General features: G+C 58.7%; 1 protein-coding gene across 2 annotated transcripts in view; it reads right to left on the reverse strand.

The window, feature by feature from the left end:
- Positions 1–6,330: 6,330 nt before the first annotated feature.
- Positions 6,331–16,360, reverse strand: part of DIS3L2 (DIS3 like 3'-5' exoribonuclease 2) — a 294,286-nt gene continuing 284,256 nt past the window's right edge. Inside the window, exons 17-22 of one of the 2 annotated variants that reach the window (XR_012779398.1) lie at positions 12,878–13,025; positions 12,612–12,742; positions 12,368–12,472; positions 11,414–11,515; positions 10,048–11,123; positions 6,331–8,637 (exon numbers count right to left, since the gene is read on the reverse strand). Coding sequence is in view for 1 of the 2 variants with exons in the window: in XM_075530268.1 (XP_075386383.1) it covers positions 10,977–11,123; positions 11,414–11,515; positions 12,368–12,472; positions 12,612–12,742; positions 12,878–13,025 (633 nt within the window). In the remaining variant the exon portion in view is untranslated. Of the gene's footprint in view, positions 11,124–11,413; positions 11,516–12,367; positions 12,473–12,611; positions 12,743–12,877; positions 13,026–16,360 lie in introns of both variants that reach the window. The other variant, XM_075530268.1, reaches the window with a different exon arrangement.

A 16,360-nucleotide genomic window follows, 5' to 3' on the forward strand; every position in this document is an offset into this window, starting at 1 on the left:
TACAAACCAGGATCAGGAAGCAGGAAGGATACAGTTCTTTCATCTGCAGTGCCACTTTTCAGCCATGCTGGTCGGCACTCTTTCCCTGTGGCCCTCAGCCTCTGTCGCGTGGCCCCTAGCTTCTGGCAGGCTCAGGCACGTGTCACAAAGCTCCTTTGGCAGTGATAAATCCCCAGAGGGTGGCCCACTCTGCAAGCACCCTCCTGCCCAAAGGCCGTCTGGGCACAAAGCCTGCTACTTGCCTCCTGGCCTAGTGCTGCTCCTTCGGTGTCCACTGCAGCCGCTGTCACCTCTCCCAGGGGTCTTGGGTGCACCTCACTCCTGGCTCTTGGTGGTTTTTTCAAAAGTCATTTTATTGGGGACTCTTACAGCTCTTGCCGCAATCCATCTATCCATCCATCCATCCATCCATCCATCCATCCATCCATCCTTCCGTGTCGAGCACTTTGTACATTTGTTGCCATCATCATCTTCCGAACATTTTCTTTCTACTTGAGCCCTTGGTATCAGCTCCTCATTTTCCCCTCCCTCCCTCCCTCCCTCCCTCATGAACTCTTAATAGTTTATAATTTTTTTTCATGTCTTACAACAACCGCTGTCTCCCTTCACCCACCTTTCTGTTGTTCATCCCCCAGGGAGGGGGTTATACGTCGATCATGTGATCGGTTCCCCCTTTCTGCCCCCAGCTTCCCCTTCCCCTCCTCACTACTCTCATGATTGGTCCCGAGGGGTTTACCTGTCCTGGGTTCCCTGTGTTTCCAGCTCTGATCTGTACCGGTGTACATGCTCTGGTTTGGCCAGGTGTGTCCGGTAGATTTTGAGGGGGAAGCAAGCATTGAAGAACTGGAGGAAAGCTGTATGTCTTTCTTCCTTGGTGGTTCTGGGGGCCTCTCTTCTGAGGTGGCTCACTTTGTTCTCAGGGAAGGGCCAAACCGACCCACCCCGTCGTTGTCAGTCTCTGAGGCGCGGTCATTCCTTACTGTGGCCCGTCAGCCATAGTCCCTTCTGCGACGTCTTGTGAATTCGGGTCTCTGTGGTGGGAGGGAGTCCTCGGCTGTGCTAGGACAGGATTAAGTCTCCACCTTAGCAGGGGGTGCCAACCAAGCCACCTGCCTTGTTTCCTTGGGGGTGTGGGTGGTCTTGGGGTAAAACAAAGAGCCATTGCTGTGTGCAGGCGCCCTCTCCGGAGCAAGGGAAGTCCCGGCAGCATGGGAAGCGGCACCACCTGAGAAGCACGTTTGAGATCCGTGTGAAGTGGCAGAGGTTGGCATCAGAGGCACCAGAGGCCAAGGCAAGGGGACCAGGAGACAGAACAGGGGGGCAGTGCCAAAGCCACCAGACTGGGAGGCACAGTCACAGGTGGGCTTCCTGGCCCAGGGAGGCAGAGGCCCAAGGACCATGTGGCAGAGAGGTTGAGGCCAGAGCGAGACTTGCCTGCTGGCTGAGGAGGGGTGTTACTGGGGCCCGATGACTGTCTCCTTTACTGATCCTGATGGTGGTGACCTGTTACCTTCCCTAGAAAATCCCTCTCAGGGTGAGGTCTGTGAGCTCAGGGTGGCATGGCAATGGATTCTTGGACCCGCGGAGAAGCAGTGGCGTGGAGGAATGGGTGGTGCCCGAGTGGGGTGAGAAGGACGGGGTTGGAGGCATGGCTGACCTGTGCCGCGTGGTGACAGGGAAGCAAGAGGAGGCCAGGTGTGGCCGCCATGCCGCCTTTGATGCCCGGACACCCTGTGTGCATGCTCCCATGCAGTCATGAGGTAGGGTTCCGCCTCTGGCGAGAGGAGTCATGCTACATCTTGGCACCTCTCCGCCGGCAGGCGGTGGTCATTCGGGCAGGAAGGGTGGCACTCTCACTAGGTGCTCTGCTTCTACGAGTCTCGCCAACGCCACGCTGGGTGGACTGTGAAAATCACATGCCGGAAAACCACATCTTGGTTCTGCATTGATACAAAGTTCAAAAACAGGCAAAACCAAAGTGAAGATTGGTGATTAAAAATAAAAAATCCAGGTGTTGTGTGTTGGCTCTGGCTTCCCGGCGCCCCGGAGCCTGATGGATGGAGACGTTCAGAAGCAGGCTGCCAGGCCTCTCCTCTGAGGAGCCTCTGGCTGGACTGGAACAGCCGACCTTTCTGTTCGGAGCCAAATGCTTAACTGTCTGCACCCCCAGGACTCCATATTGGTGAGAAAATGATGGAAAAAAGGATAACAAATGATTCTAGATCGAGTGGCTTCCTTAGGGGGTGGGGATGAGGTGGTCACATTCAGCGTCGTGACCCTGGTGGTGGTGGCTGAGATGTCCTGTCTATTAAGAACAAATGGAGAAACTCACTTCATCAAGTCAAGGCTGACTTACAGCAACCCTGTTGGACGGGGTAGAACTGCTCCGAGTTTCCAAGCCTGTCAACTCTTTTCAGGAGTAGAAAGTCCTGTCTCTCCCAGGAGTGGGTGGTGGTTGCTGACCTTGCAGATGGCAGCTCAATGCATAACCACTATGCCACGCCACTGGGACGCCTCATCTACAAGGATCTTTTACTGATTTATAATTACCTAAGTCATAGCTATGTTTTGTACACCAACGTGAATACTTGATCTATCCTAAAATGAAAGAAGACAGGTCAGATTAAGATTAGATACAAGACCCGGCGGTAGAGTGGGGGGGGAGGAGGGGTGCAAGGGGAGCTGATATCGAGGAGTTGCAGAAGAAAGAAATGTGTGGAAACGGATGGTGGCAGCAATTGTACAATTATGCTTGACCTAATTGAATTATGGATGGTTACAATCTAAAAGATCAAGAGAATCAGATGCGAGATTAAAATCCTGATGCTTTTTCTCCTTTTTGCCTTAACCACTATTGTCCACACTGCGGGGCGCACACCTTTCCAGAGTGTGGCACTTTGGCGTTGAGTTCATATCCAGACAAGACATTCAGTGACTTTGAACTTCAGAATGAGAACGTGATGGTCTTTTCTGTTCCTCCAGCCTCCTCGATAATGTCAAGGAGAAAACCTGCTCGTTTCTAGAAGGTCTCTCTGTCCCCCGTGCCATTTCCCTGCTAACAGACAGAGCGAGCAAAGCTGCGCTCAGCCTCTTGGGGAGGCCGTGGGAACTGAGGGGCATAAATAACCTCCCTCCTGGGTTTGCTCACTTGGAATTTACCGCTGCTCTGCCCTGGTGCTGCACTTGCTAGGAGTCGGGCAATTGCCCCCCCCACGCCCGCCTCCAGCAGCTCCTCAGGGGAAAGGCTTGGCTTTCGACAGCTGCAAACAGCGGCAGTCTCAGAGCCCCGGGGCTGGCTGTGAGTCAGCACTGACTCGATGGCCGTGTGTGTGTCTGTCTGTGTACAGAGGGTGGTGGCGGGCTTCCATGTCTAGCAGACAGACAGAGGGGCAAGCGAGCCTATGAAAAGGCACAGGGGACACACAACAGTGATTTAAACGAAGCAGACAGACTTGGGGGTCAGGTGGGCCTGGCCTCAGACTGAATCTCCACGATTCACAGGGAACAAGGAGCTCTGTGGCATGGTGGGTGAAGTGTTAGGCCGGCCGTTCAAACCCACGAGCCTTTTGGAAGGAGAAAGAGGCGGCTTTCTGTTCCTGTAAAGGTTTACAGGCTTGGGAACCCCGGCGGGCCTCACTAGACCTTCCAAGGGGTTCTGAACGGCTCGGCCAGGCCCAAGGAAACAAGGGCAGCCTAGCAACCTCATCTCGTGTGGTGATTTGACGGGCGGCCAGGCCCCCCTCAAAGATGAGGCTGCGCCCCTCAGCTTAGAACATACCTGATGGCGTGGACTGTGTGGAGCCCAAGGGGAGCCCTGGTGGTGCGGTGATTCAGGCCCCACTGTCGCTGAGAGGTGGGCAGCTTGGAACCCCTCCCCCCCCCGCCCCAAAGAAAACCAACCAACCAACACTCTGAGGGAGACCCACTGGGTCCCGCTTGTCCTGTAGCTGGCAAGGACCCACTCCGAGGGAGACCGCGGGGCTGTTGGCCCAGTAGCTGGCAAGCTTGGAAGTTGGGGGGCAGTTCTGGGCCCCCAGGTTGGTCTGAGTTAGAACCAGCTCGTTGGCGGTGGGTTTGGGTTTGGTCAGCCAGGCACCTGCCTCCCACAGGGGAACTTGGTGGGCTGGCCACCTGGGGTAGGGACAGAGGCGGGACTGCCGAGGGGTCCCCAGACCCTCCCACATACGGGTCCTGAGCAGAACCTTCGCTGTGCAATGCAGAGGCCAGGCCTCTCCCGTCTCCAGCGGGGGGCAGGGGCAGGGGCAGTGGGTGGGCTGTGGCAGGTACCGCTGTTCCAGGTGGTCCTGGCAAGGGTGATGCATGAAGAACTGAATCCTGGTGGAGAGTTGGCTTGGGTATTGATACAGGGGTAGGTATAAGCCGGGAGTCAAGGTCTGCTCATATGTGAGGGGTCACAGGGAAGGGACGAGCCAGTCAGGGTGCAGAGTAGCACTGATGAAACACACATTCCTCCAGTTCGTGAATGCTCCCCCTCCCCCTGCTATCATGACCCCAGTTCTACCTTACAAATTAGGCTAGACTGGACCGTGTACACTGGTACAGATAAGAGCTCTCCACACATGAAATCCAGGACAAATACCCGCCACCACCGCCCCCGACCCCACCCTGGGAATAATGGGAGTAGTGATACCATGCGGGTAGGGGGAAGGGGGAACCAATTATAATGTTCAACATATAACCACCCTCCCCCCAATAGAAACAGAGACAGAGGGTGGTGTAAGATATGAAAATAATAATTTATACATTATCAAGGGGTCATGAAGGTGGGAAGGAGGGAAAAAATGAGGAGCTGCTGCCAAGGGCTCAAGTAGAAAAATGTTTTGAAAATAAACGGCAACACATGTACAAATGCGATTGATACAATTGATGTATGGACTGCTATAAGAGCTGTGAGAGCCCAAGTAAAGTGATTTATTTAAAAAGGACCCCGGAGGAGCATGCTGCTCCACCAGCACGTGGGCAGGCGGGCTGGCTGGGAAATCTGCTCAGGTGAAAGACGCTACAGGCCGGTTTTCCTCTCACGAGCTGTTTCGCACCACAGCTTTTTGTCCCCGCCCCTGAGTTGGCGCCTGCTTTCCCGGCCTGAGTGGGGTACAATTTATGGGCATGGAGACACACAGCACGAGGTGTGAACTGGCTGAGCAAAACGGCTTTCAAAGAAAAATAAATTATTGAAATGGATCTTTCCCGTCTAAGTATATATTAAACTTCCTATATATTACCAGAACAAAACCTACAAAACCCAATAAAAATGCAGAGAAGGTTCACAGAGATTATCTTGATAGGATTTGCAATCACACACACACACACAGATTATCTTGATAGAATTTGCAATCCGTCACACACACACACACACACACACACACACACACACACACGGCAGACCTGCCCTGTGAGTGTCCGCGCCTCACTCCTCATGGGAGTCGAGGCAGTGGTTTCAGTTAGCTGCCCAATGGGTAGCCACTACTCCATCAGGGCTCCCCAGTGATGTCTAAATACAAACTCCTCTTCCCAACGATGGGCTGCTCTCCAGAACCTTCTGCATTTCAAAAGGCATCATCAATCTACCCACTCATCCATGCTCAGCTCCATCACCTGCTTCACTCATCCCCTTTTAAATGGGTACCTGAATCTGGGGTACCACCCAGGACCTCTCTTTGGCTGGGCTCTTGCTGGACACCCCCCATGCATCCCACCCAGAGTTGCTGCCCCGGCTCAGAAACTCCCTGCCTTTCGCACCTCCACCCCCACCCAGCAGCCTTGGTTCAGAAAAATGTAGAGGTCTCTGGAGCATCCACGGGGGGACCACGATTATCACCATCCAGACCTTGACCCAAGTCCTTGAGCAGCTGACTCTGTGCAGCACTTTAGCAGATCAGGACAACGGGTGACTGTCGCGGGAATTTCGCGTTAGTTACCAGACTAATGGGCTGCTTAATCCCCTTTTGCTGAGTGTACAAGAAGCCACTTAAACCAACTGCAGAACCACTGCCGCAGAGGGACGCAGGGTGTTTAGTTTTCATTTGCTCCTAGGTAATACGTGAGTCTGATTCAGGCAATCCGGGAGAGCGGCGAGGTCTGGAATAGCAAAACAAGCAAATAGCGTCCCTGCCTCCAGACAGCGTCCCTGCCTCCTCTCCAGTCTCTCATCACAGAGGCTTTTAAACATTTTATTTGCCAATGTTTCCAAATGCTCGTTAGAAGCAAGGATGCTTCCTTGGGTTACGTACATGTCGGGAGGGACCAGTCCCTAGAGAAAGACATACTTGGTAAGGGGTGTTTTAGCACAAAAAGACCCTCGACATCAAGTGTGATCTGAGAACATTTATTAAGTCTTCAGAGGGTCAAAGACACACAAAGACACAGGCACATCCTTGTTCGCCCGGGTCACAGTGGGGTCACAAACGGCGCGGGACAAAGGAGACACAAGGTAATGACTGGCGGGGGCAGAGCAACGCATTGCAGCTACAGGAGGACCAGAGTCGGGAAGAGGACCACGGAGTCGGGGCGTGCGCATTGCACGAAGGGCTTACAAGACGGGCTCGGGGCTTGCTGACCGATGCAGTCAGGCACAGCTGCGAGGGCAGGCCTCTGACCGTGCGGCCTCAGGACATGGTCTCCACCAAGGAGACACCCGGCAAGCCCCAGAGAGACTGCCCCTCCTTGGGCAGGCTGAGGCGATCCACTTTCCAGTGCACTGGCCAGAGACAAGACCATCGACACGCTTGGTCAGTGGGCGGTGGGAATTCCGTCGAGGCTACTCTGCCCGGGGCTCTGGGTTTACAACGTCATTCACAGCCGCCCACTGACGAGGGCCCGCCATCCATGCTCTGTCGCAGGGGACAGCAAGGAGGCAGACCCTCAGCCGATGAAGTGACACAGTGACTCCAACAGAGCCGGGATTGTGACCGTGCAGGGCCGGGTGTGCTCGTTACTCACCAGTGGCCACGAGTCAGGGCTGCTTCATGGCAAGTTCTAACCGCCACCGCTTCCGAGTCACACGTGGCTTCCTCTGCACTGCAGGCGGCACGGAGGGACGTGCGACTGCATTGTTTGGGATCCCCAAGCCATGCTCGAATTTGTTTTTGTCATAAATCCGCAGGGTGGGCAGGCTTGATGGGGAGCTTGGGCCCGCTCTCTGTACCAGCTGGGGGGCTTGGAGGCAGGGCCCTCACACGGCTGTTGCCCGTGTCTTGGCTCCTGTCCACGCGGCCTCTCCGGTGCTGGATGCCAACAGGCAGGGGCTGGGAGCGACGTTGTCACCCATTTGCTTCCTCCTAAGTGGCTAGTAGCCGCAGAGCCCGCCCACACTCAGGGGGGAGGTGGGGGCCGACACAGACGCTCCCCTCTTGGTGGGGCTGGAGCAAGGGGGGGCATTGCAGAATCCGCAGCCCTCTTTAATCTACACATACAGGTTCACTCCCAGTCCAAACGGACTCCAAGCCAGTGGGTGGGTTTTTAAGTCTCCACACCTTCTCACAGAGGAAAACGCACCCCCAGGAATGTGAGGGCTTAGCTCTTCTTGCCAACTAAATCCCCAGAAGAGCCCCCAGTAAGTGTACCATTCTCTCAACGTCCCCCCACTCCACCCCAGACAGTTACACGGCCACATCGATGTTTCTTCAGGGCTTCAATCACGATGACAATGTGACGGACCGATTGCCGGCTGCATCGTGCAGTGAATTAAGGACCCTCCACCAATGCAAGCCAGTGATGTCAGAGCTTGCTGTGCTCTCAGCCAATGAGCTATCTCTGTCTACTTAATCTCCGTCCTGGTGGCGTCGTGGTTACTCGCTGGGCAGTTGGAGACCCCTGGATGGCTGTCCCTCCGGAGGACCGTCCTACCTGCCCTACGGGGTCACTGTGGGTTGGCAGGGGCCGCATGGCAGTGTTTGTTTCCGTTCTTGGATCTGTGACTGGGCTTCCAGAGATCTGTGGGAAATGGGGCAAAAGATGGCGGACTCCTGCCAACTTTCCTGAAGCCCCTTTGCATGTGCTCAGTCTCCCAGTGAAGTCCCCTGGGGAACGGCAGAGCAGAGTCTACCCAGGCCCCGATGCCTGGCGGGGGTGACGGGGTGCTTTCTGTCGTCAGGACGTGAAGGCGCATGCTTCTGGTCACATGACAGCCTGGCTGAACCAGTCAGCCCTTCTTCCTGGACGGTCCTCGGTGGGCGTTCCTGTGAGCCCTGCTGGGAGGACGTGAGACACACAGGTCCGCTCCAGAGAAGATTCAGCGTGCTCCTCAGACGCCGGGACGGGGGACTGGGTCTCCGTCTTCAAACACCTTGTCGGGAGGGCCAGCCGCTGGAGGAGGACGTGGTGCTTGGTTGGGGGTCAGTGAAGAGGACGATGACCTTGCCCCCAGGCATGGCAGTGTCTTGTTCTGTGGTCTGCGGGGGTCAGCAGATTCAAGATGGTGCCCAGCAGCTCCCCCACCCCCCATGGAGGCACAACCACGCGGAGCCTGAGTCAGCTCTGGCCACGATGCTGTGCCGACGTGCCCAGTGCCTCCCTCAGAGGGTGGGCTCCCGCCTGCTTGGTGCACTGCCGGGGTCTGTTTCCATTCCTTGCAGGTCTGAGAGCGTGTCCATTCTGTCCTGGGCGTCTTTCTTTTTCCTGCAAAAGAGCTCATCTTCTCCCGAGGCTTGTTTGGTTCAGTGGCACCCTGTCCTTGTGTCATGCCCACCACTTTATGTCTCTTTGATGGGACCTGTGATAGCCCCCTCCCCACCCCCTGCTTCCTGCACGTTCCCTCTCCTATAGGACTTCCACAACTGGACGTTTCTAGTACAAGGCAGTTCGCTGCAGGGTGACCTGGCTGGTCCCCTTTGTAGGACCCCTGCTCTTCCATCCGCACCCAGCTTCCTCTGGTGCCCTCACCACTGGTGGGGTTCTGGGCCTGGGTGTGTGCAGGGGGTGCACGGCTCGTGTGCTTGATTCCAGCAGCACAAGGCTCCCCTCCACCCAGGAGCCAGCTCTCAGGGTGCCCCACCCAGCCCACCCTTGCCTTGTCTGCTTCCTGTCATGCCATGACTTTGGCTCTGGGTTTGTCCCCTCGGCCTCCCTCTTTCCTGGGTCACTGCACGGCCTCTGCACTGACCCCTGGGCACTCACTGGCACACTCCTGAGTCTGGGGACCTCGCACCTAGGACACAGCTGCATGTGGGGGTCATGGGGTGAGAGCCAAGGGGCGGGGCAAAGGCTGGGGAGAGTCAGGTGCTCACCCAATGCCTGGAGCTGCCAGACTCCTCCAGCCCGGGACAGAGTCCCTTGGCGACCTGCACCCTCCCGCGAGACTGTCCTTGCTGGGCCCGTGGCCCGCGGCACGGCAGCTGGCCCCCTGGAGTCTCGGCCTGAGCCACCACTTGGATTCAAGGAGCCTGCATGTGCCTTCCTCAGCCTGGACCCGTCCCCCATCTCTGAAGCTGCCGGAATTTCAGAGGCACCCATCCTACCCCCCCCCATGGCCCCTGAGAAATGAGCCTTGCTGAGCCTACTCAGCGCACGTGCACGTGTGTGAGTGCGTGAGTGCGTGCACGCGTGTGAGTGCAGGGGTTCTTTCTCGCATGGCTCTGTCCTCAGCCCCATCCCCCCATGGTCACAGGTGTCTGGACCCACACTGCCCCGGACGCAGCCAGCAGTCTGCCAACCACCTCCTGAGGGGCTGAGAACGTGGCTGTGGCCCCTCGGAGTGACAGGAGGATGGGAGGGCAGTGCTGAGGGGACATGGCCAGTGGCTGTCCTTGGCCCCGCATCATCTCCCTGCTCGGCACGTAGACCACCGTCCCCTCCCCACTTCCCCTCTGAGCACTTAGCTCCCAAGGAGGGTCTGGGGCAGGGCAGAGAGGAGAGGGTGGTCTCGGACACCTTGGGGTAGCAGAACAAACAGAGGACAAACACGATTAGAGGTGGGGAACTGAGCAGGAATGGTGTCCTGCCTTGTTCTCAGGTCTGCTGCTGGGGACGTGCACCCTGGTCTGGTCCCCGCCTCCCACAGGCCCCATGCTGGGAGCAGACAAACCGTACATTGCTGCTCCTTGCGCAGGTGCTGACCGACGTTCTTTGAAGCCAGCCCGTGTGAGCCCAGCAGCTGAGCTTGCTGATGCTCACAGCCCAGGAGGCAGTGGTGACTGAGTCCTGGACACGGTGGCTCTGTTCCGAGCTCTGGCCGCTTGGCCAGATGTCTTCCCAGTTCACTAAGTTTGCTGGGAAGGAGAATGGGCTGAGGAGGTCAGCTGGGGACAGTGCCCTCTTGCAGGATTGCTGGGCAGGTGTTTCGGTCAGGCTGGGCCACCCGGAGCCTAAGCCCCGTGCCCACCACCAGGTCCCCCGACCAGGGCACAGGGGTCAGGAGATGGGGGGTGTCGGGAATCATGCCCACAGACAGGAGGCTGTGACGCAGAGTCAAGGTCTAGGGCCTTGGGTCACTCTCTCCCATGACCATTCTGGGCCGGCAGGCGGAGAGGAAATGGTGGGGGGGAGGGGGTGGTCCAGCTCGGGGAGCCACCACTGTGCATACTAATGACATTTTTAATCAGCCGGGTGCAGCGTGGCAGCGGCTGCTGCATGAAGAGGGCTCTGAATCATGGGGGCGCTGACAGGCGGGGAGCAGGGGGCAGTAGATGCGCGCTTGGCAGTGGGGGTGGGGACCTCTCCCCGGTGTGGGGACACCCACGCACCACGGAACACTTCACACTTGATTTTATTCCATGATGCTGCTATCTCCGGGGTGCTCTGTCCCCTCTAGCCGGGTGGGCGCCAGGCTGGCCCTGGCCTTCCTTCTGGTCCAGCCCAGCCTGCGCCCCACCAGTCCCTTTAAAAACGGAAAATGAGAAAGTAAAAATAAAAACAAAACCCTGCGCTGTTAAAAACCAAACAAATTAAAAGTTCCCTTTGGTGTTGAGAGGTCCTCTTGGTAAAAGCCAGTGAGGGGTGGGGCAGGGGCCCCTGCAGGCTCAGTCCTCCAGTGGGTCGTGGCTGGGACCTGCGTCTGTGGGGCCTGGGCTGGCCTCGCTGTCCGGCCGCTTCAGGATGGCGCTGTAGCGGAGCGCGGCGGTCTCTGCCTGCAGCACCACGTCCACCAGGCTGAAGATGGAGATGACCTGCAGCAGGGCAGGCTGTGAGTGGGGGCGACAGCCTGGGGCCCAGCGGGGCAGGGAGGAGGTGGGCCCTCCCTCCAGGTGGTCTTGCACTGCAGGGAGGGCTAGTTAGTCAGGTGCTCGGGGTCCCCAAAGTGAAGACTCCCCAGCTCCCGAGGGAGAGACAGAGCCTGTCGTTTCCCACAGGGGTGGGGGATCCCCAAGATAGGGAAGGCAGATGCGTGGGCTCAGTGGCTGGAGAGGCAAGGCAGGAGGCGGGTGCCCAGGGATGCAGGGTGCGCAGACTGGCTCACCTGGCGTATAGGCTCCCTCCCGATGTCCTGAGGCTCCCAGACCAGCGTGAGCTCTGGCTTCCTGCCCACCTTCTGGAAGTGGTGGGTCTGCAGGGGCAGAGCCTGGGGCACACAGTAGTTTCTTGTTGGGCTCTGGGCACTCAGGACCCCCCACCCACCCCAGAATGCCCTGTGTCCTGGCCCACCTCATCCTTTGTCCCGCCCCCCTGCCTCCTGCCAGGCCTTGTGCTGGTTCACTGCAGGAGAGGGCCAAGTCTCAAGGTCCTGGGCAGCGCTGCAGGCTTGTTGGGGTGAGGGTAGGGGTAGCCTGAGCAGACCCAGGGCAGGAAGGGAACAGAAGGAGGCAGTCCTTCTTGATCCTCAGGGACCACACTGCCCTCCAGGCTGGGCTGGAGGAGGGCAGACTGCCATTTCTAAGGGCTGCCTCCTTGCTGTAGGGCAAGGGCACCGGGGGTGGGGGGTGGGAGGCATGCTGACTTGGGCACCTGCTCCCTGGCAGGACACGGGGGGTGGGGGTGGTCTTTCTCTGGATCTCTAGGGAGCTGCTTCCAGCACAGCCAGGGACCACGCTCCGACCTTCTAGAACCCTCAGGTCTCCGGGTCTTCTCTGGCTGCCTAGTCTTAGGGGATGAGGACCCACCTGACCCGCCACCCCACCCCACCCCATCCCCAGTCTGCTTCTTGTTATGCTATGGGACGGGCTTGGTTCTGGGGAGGGGGGCAAGGCGGGGCACCCCAGCAAGCTGTGCCTTTGGCTAAAGGTACAGCACCCCTTGTTGCGATCAACCTTGAGTCCCCAGTCTATTGCCCCCTCAGCTGGGGTGGTGGTGGCAGGGCAGCACCAAGTGTGTGAAGTTCTGGGCACAGTGTCTGAGGGGCAGGCTTTCTGCTGGCCTGTGTCTAGCTTCCAGGGATGGGGGGCAGCTTGGGGCTACCCCCTTGCCGGGCACTCACGTTGCAGTAGACGCGCTTCTGCACCCCATAGCGCAACACCAGCACGTCGAAGGCTTGGTTCAGGACGCCCATCACCATGGCTTCCGACTCCAGGGGTCCGCACTCCTGCAGGCAGGGGCAGGTTTGGTTCGGGGAGGGGGGGCCTTAAGCCCCACACATCTGGGCCTGGGCTCCTGAGAGTCGGCCAGGGAGGGGCCCCGAGGAGGGGGACAGGGTGGGCAGGGGTAGGGGTCTGGGGCTGCACCTTGACCATCACGGCGAAGAAGAGGCTGGTGCTGAGCTCCTGCACACGCTTGGAGGCGATGCGGCGGTCGTTACAGTGGTCAGCCTGCTTCTGCAGGGCCTCAGGCCGCAGGTGCAGCAACGCCCTGTATCCTGAGGGCAGGGCTCAGTGTTGGTGGGGGTGGGGAGTGGGGGTCCCCTAGCTCCCTTCTGGGAGGCCCCGTGGAGCTGAGGCTGGGGATGGCAAGCAAGCCTCACAGCAAGGTGTGGGGGCGACGAATGACTTACCCAGTGCGGCAGCAAGCAGGCGGTGCACCAGGACGTCAGGGAAGCGGCGGATCGGGGACGTGAAGTGAGTGTACAGCGGCATGTTGAGGGCGTAGTGCCAGAACTGGGCAGGGTCCCGGAGCACCCCCGAGCAGAAATACAGAGCCATCTGGGGCGGGGGGTGGGGGCAGGTGCAGTCTCAGGGCCTCGTGCACTGCAGGGCAGGGCTTGTTCTGCCTCCCTGCACCGTAGCCCTAGCCCCAGCCCCAGAGACCCTGGCTCCTCATATACCCCCTCCCCTGCCCTTCTACTGGGGACAGTGTAGCCCCGAACCTAAGGGGCTAAATCGCCTCTACTGACACAGAGGGGCCTCTAAGAAGCTGCCCTACCCTCTTCCCAGGTCCCCCAGAACCTGGGAGGAATGGTCTCCCCACTGAGTCTAAGAGGAGCTAGCTGCTGCCTCTGGAAACCTCGGCGGGTGAGTCTACTGAGCAGAGTGAGCTTCCCAGGAGGAGTTCGTGGCTGTGCTCAGGAGCAGGCAGGAGGAAGGCCAGCATGCCCATCTGGGTCCCCCTGGGGCAGGGCACAGTGGCCACAGGAGGGGGCAAGCGGTCAGCAGAGCAGGCACTCTCAGCCCTGCTGGTCCTTGAGACCTGGCCTGCCCCAGGGTCCAGGCAGGCTGAGTGAGATGAAGACCCCCAGTATGGGGTCTGGGGAGCCCAGGGCAGGGTGCACGTGGTACGTGCTCACTCACACCCTCATTGGCTGCACCCACAACCCCGACAGTAGCTCCTCCTCCCCACGCCACACTCACCACACCCCGACACAAACACCTGCAGACACCCTCGTAACACCCCCACTCCCACACCTGCACATTCACAACAGCTACACACCCCCTCCACTGGCAGCCACCTCAAACGCCTATACCGACACCCACCATGCCCACACGCAGATCCCATGTGGATACACGTTCAATTCCCATGAGGCCTCCTCCACTCTGGTCCTGCACCGGCCCAGATACCTCCACAGTGACACGCTCACACGCACCCCTGCCCTTACAACACCGGCGACCCCACACCCTAGTCACACCCCCACATGCTGACACACTCTCTCTCACACCCCGGGTCTGGTTTCTCTGAGCCCAGGGCCCTGGAGTCCAGATGTGGCTTGCAGTCCAGCTTCCCTGCCAGGCCCGCCGGACCCTGGGTTAGGGCTAGGGCAGGTGGCAGTCTGGGTCCAGTTCCTGAGCTGTGGTGGGGTGAGGAGCATGGAGGGCTGGGTAGGCTCCTTTCCTGGTGTGTGTAGGTGCAGGGGTGGGGGCACCCTGAAATAGCCACAGGGCCTGTGTGAGCAGTGTACAGCCCCTATCATGTGGCCCACCCGTCCTCTGGGCCTCCCTCCCTTCACTCCCTGAGAAGCAGCCTCAGGTTGCAGAAGGCACCCCAGGCTCCTGACCTCGGGGCGGGTGGCTTCCAGAGGCAGGGCCCGGAGGTCACTTCCTGAGAAGCAGGAACTGGCCAGGGGCAAGGCAGGGCAGGGTGCTGGCCAGGTGGGCTACAGGTCCCCTCATGCTGTGGGGTGCTCTGAGGTGCCTTGAGCCGGTGGTGGAAGGACCCTTGTAGTGGGACACCAGGAGGGCAGCCAGGAGGGAGAGGGCCCCACTAGCTCCATTCCTGGTGCAGCTGGGCTCAGTAGAGTCAAAGACTGAGCCTCTGCACTGGTCTTCACTGGCCCTGGCCGGGCTGGCACCCAGAGCTGCCCCTAAGCTGACAAGCATTGTGGTGGCTCCTGTTCCAGGGAGGGGACCCTCAGAGGACTGAGACAGGTGACAGAAACAAGGTCTAATCTCAGGCCATGCCTGCCGCCCCCGTCCGGCACAGGTCCTCCTGACCACAGGGACTGTCTCACACCCCGCCTCCTCCGAGCTGGGAGCCGGGTACTGCAGGCATCCCCAGCAGCCACCAGGGGCTGGGACTTGTGATTCTGAGCAGGGGGCTGCAGTCAGGGGCGGGGCGTCTTTGCCTTGGAGCACATTCCCCTCCCTGGGGGATGGGGTGTCCTTCCCCTGGGCCTAGCTGACAGTGTGACTGACTAGGGGCCAGGGGAGCAGGTATGCTGTGAGGGCCTGCTTCTAGCTGGCCTTTCTAGTCACATCTTGTAATGCCCGCCAAATTCTTGGGTGGGGCTATGAAAATTAGGTGCTTAGAGATCACCACCAAGGTACTGACAGCCTGCTGCCCATGTGGGTAAGGTGCATGGCACTTTGTGGGGGTGGAGATACGCAAATAAGGTATATGGAACCCAAATAAGGAGGCCGGTCTGTTTTTGCCACCCTGCTAGGCTTGAAATGAGACATTCTGGAAGTGGACAGTAGGGACTAGTACCAACAAGATGGAGAGATGGGGAACAGGGACCTGGGGTCCTGGAGCTGGGAACCTCCTAGACTCAAGAGCCAGAGGCTGTAGACCACGCGAGGCCATGAGCAGCTGTCAGAGAGAAACGACCGCACGGAGGGGGCAGAACTAGGAAACTGATAGGAGATGGCACAGGGGGCTTCCCAGCCCATGATGCACGAGAACCAAATGCCTTTAGGCAGGAGGCTGACTGGTGGAGTTGGCTACCCACGGACACTGACTGGTGGAGCTAAAGAGCAGGGCAGAAGTCAGGCCAGCTCATGAAGCTGAGGGGCAGGGCAGGGAGAGGCCAGTCTGTGGGCACAGCTGAGCAGACAATGTTCTGATCACATAAGTGTACATCCTGAGTAGTTTCTAGAAGTTGAAGTGCAACCTATGACTTTCCGAGTAGACCCCATTGTGATCGTCTGCGACCTTTGTGTGGCCCATGCAATGAGCGAGTGGACCCAGCATCAAGTTGGAGAGCTACAGGAGGGTGGCTGGTGACAGGACTGGTCAACAGGTTGGGGAGCGGAGGCGTGCCTGGCCTCTGTGTCAGAGAAGTCAGCCTTGGGCTGGTGTCAGTGGAGGTTCTCCTGCCGCCTCTACCCCACCATGTTACAACTGGTGTCGGCGTGAGACTGGCTGCAGGGAGGATGGCACTTGGTCGGGCTGACCGTGGCTGGGAAGTGAAGCTTGTGATTCCTGGATGGTCCCTGTGGCTGTTTGGAAATGGTGGGATGGAAAGTAAGCAAGATGCAGACAGGGCAGCTCCTCCTGGAATGGTCTGGGGCAAAAGCCGGGCCAGAGGAGCAGCATGACTGAGGCTCGAGATCCTGGACACGGGAACAGAAGAGGGTCAAAGCGTGAGGAAGAGAAGATGAGAGGAGAACAGTGTACAAGGGGCATGCGGTTGCGTGGGCGTCTGTGGACACCGAGAGGGGCCCAGGCATCACAGGGGTATGTGTCAGGCTGACTTCTGCACCCACCAGCCTCTCCTCGGGAGAACGAGAAGACTGTCTGCTTCCCTAAATATTCAGACTCGGAAACCCCGGAGAGGGTGGCCATGGTGTGGACTCCACTGATGACTGTGGATTGTGACGGACACTGA

This window comes from Tenrec ecaudatus, chromosome 13, assembly GCF_050624435.1.
Source record: "Tenrec ecaudatus isolate mTenEca1 chromosome 13, mTenEca1.hap1, whole genome shotgun sequence".
Taxonomy (NCBI): Eukaryota; Metazoa; Chordata; class Mammalia; order Afrosoricida; family Tenrecidae; genus Tenrec; species Tenrec ecaudatus.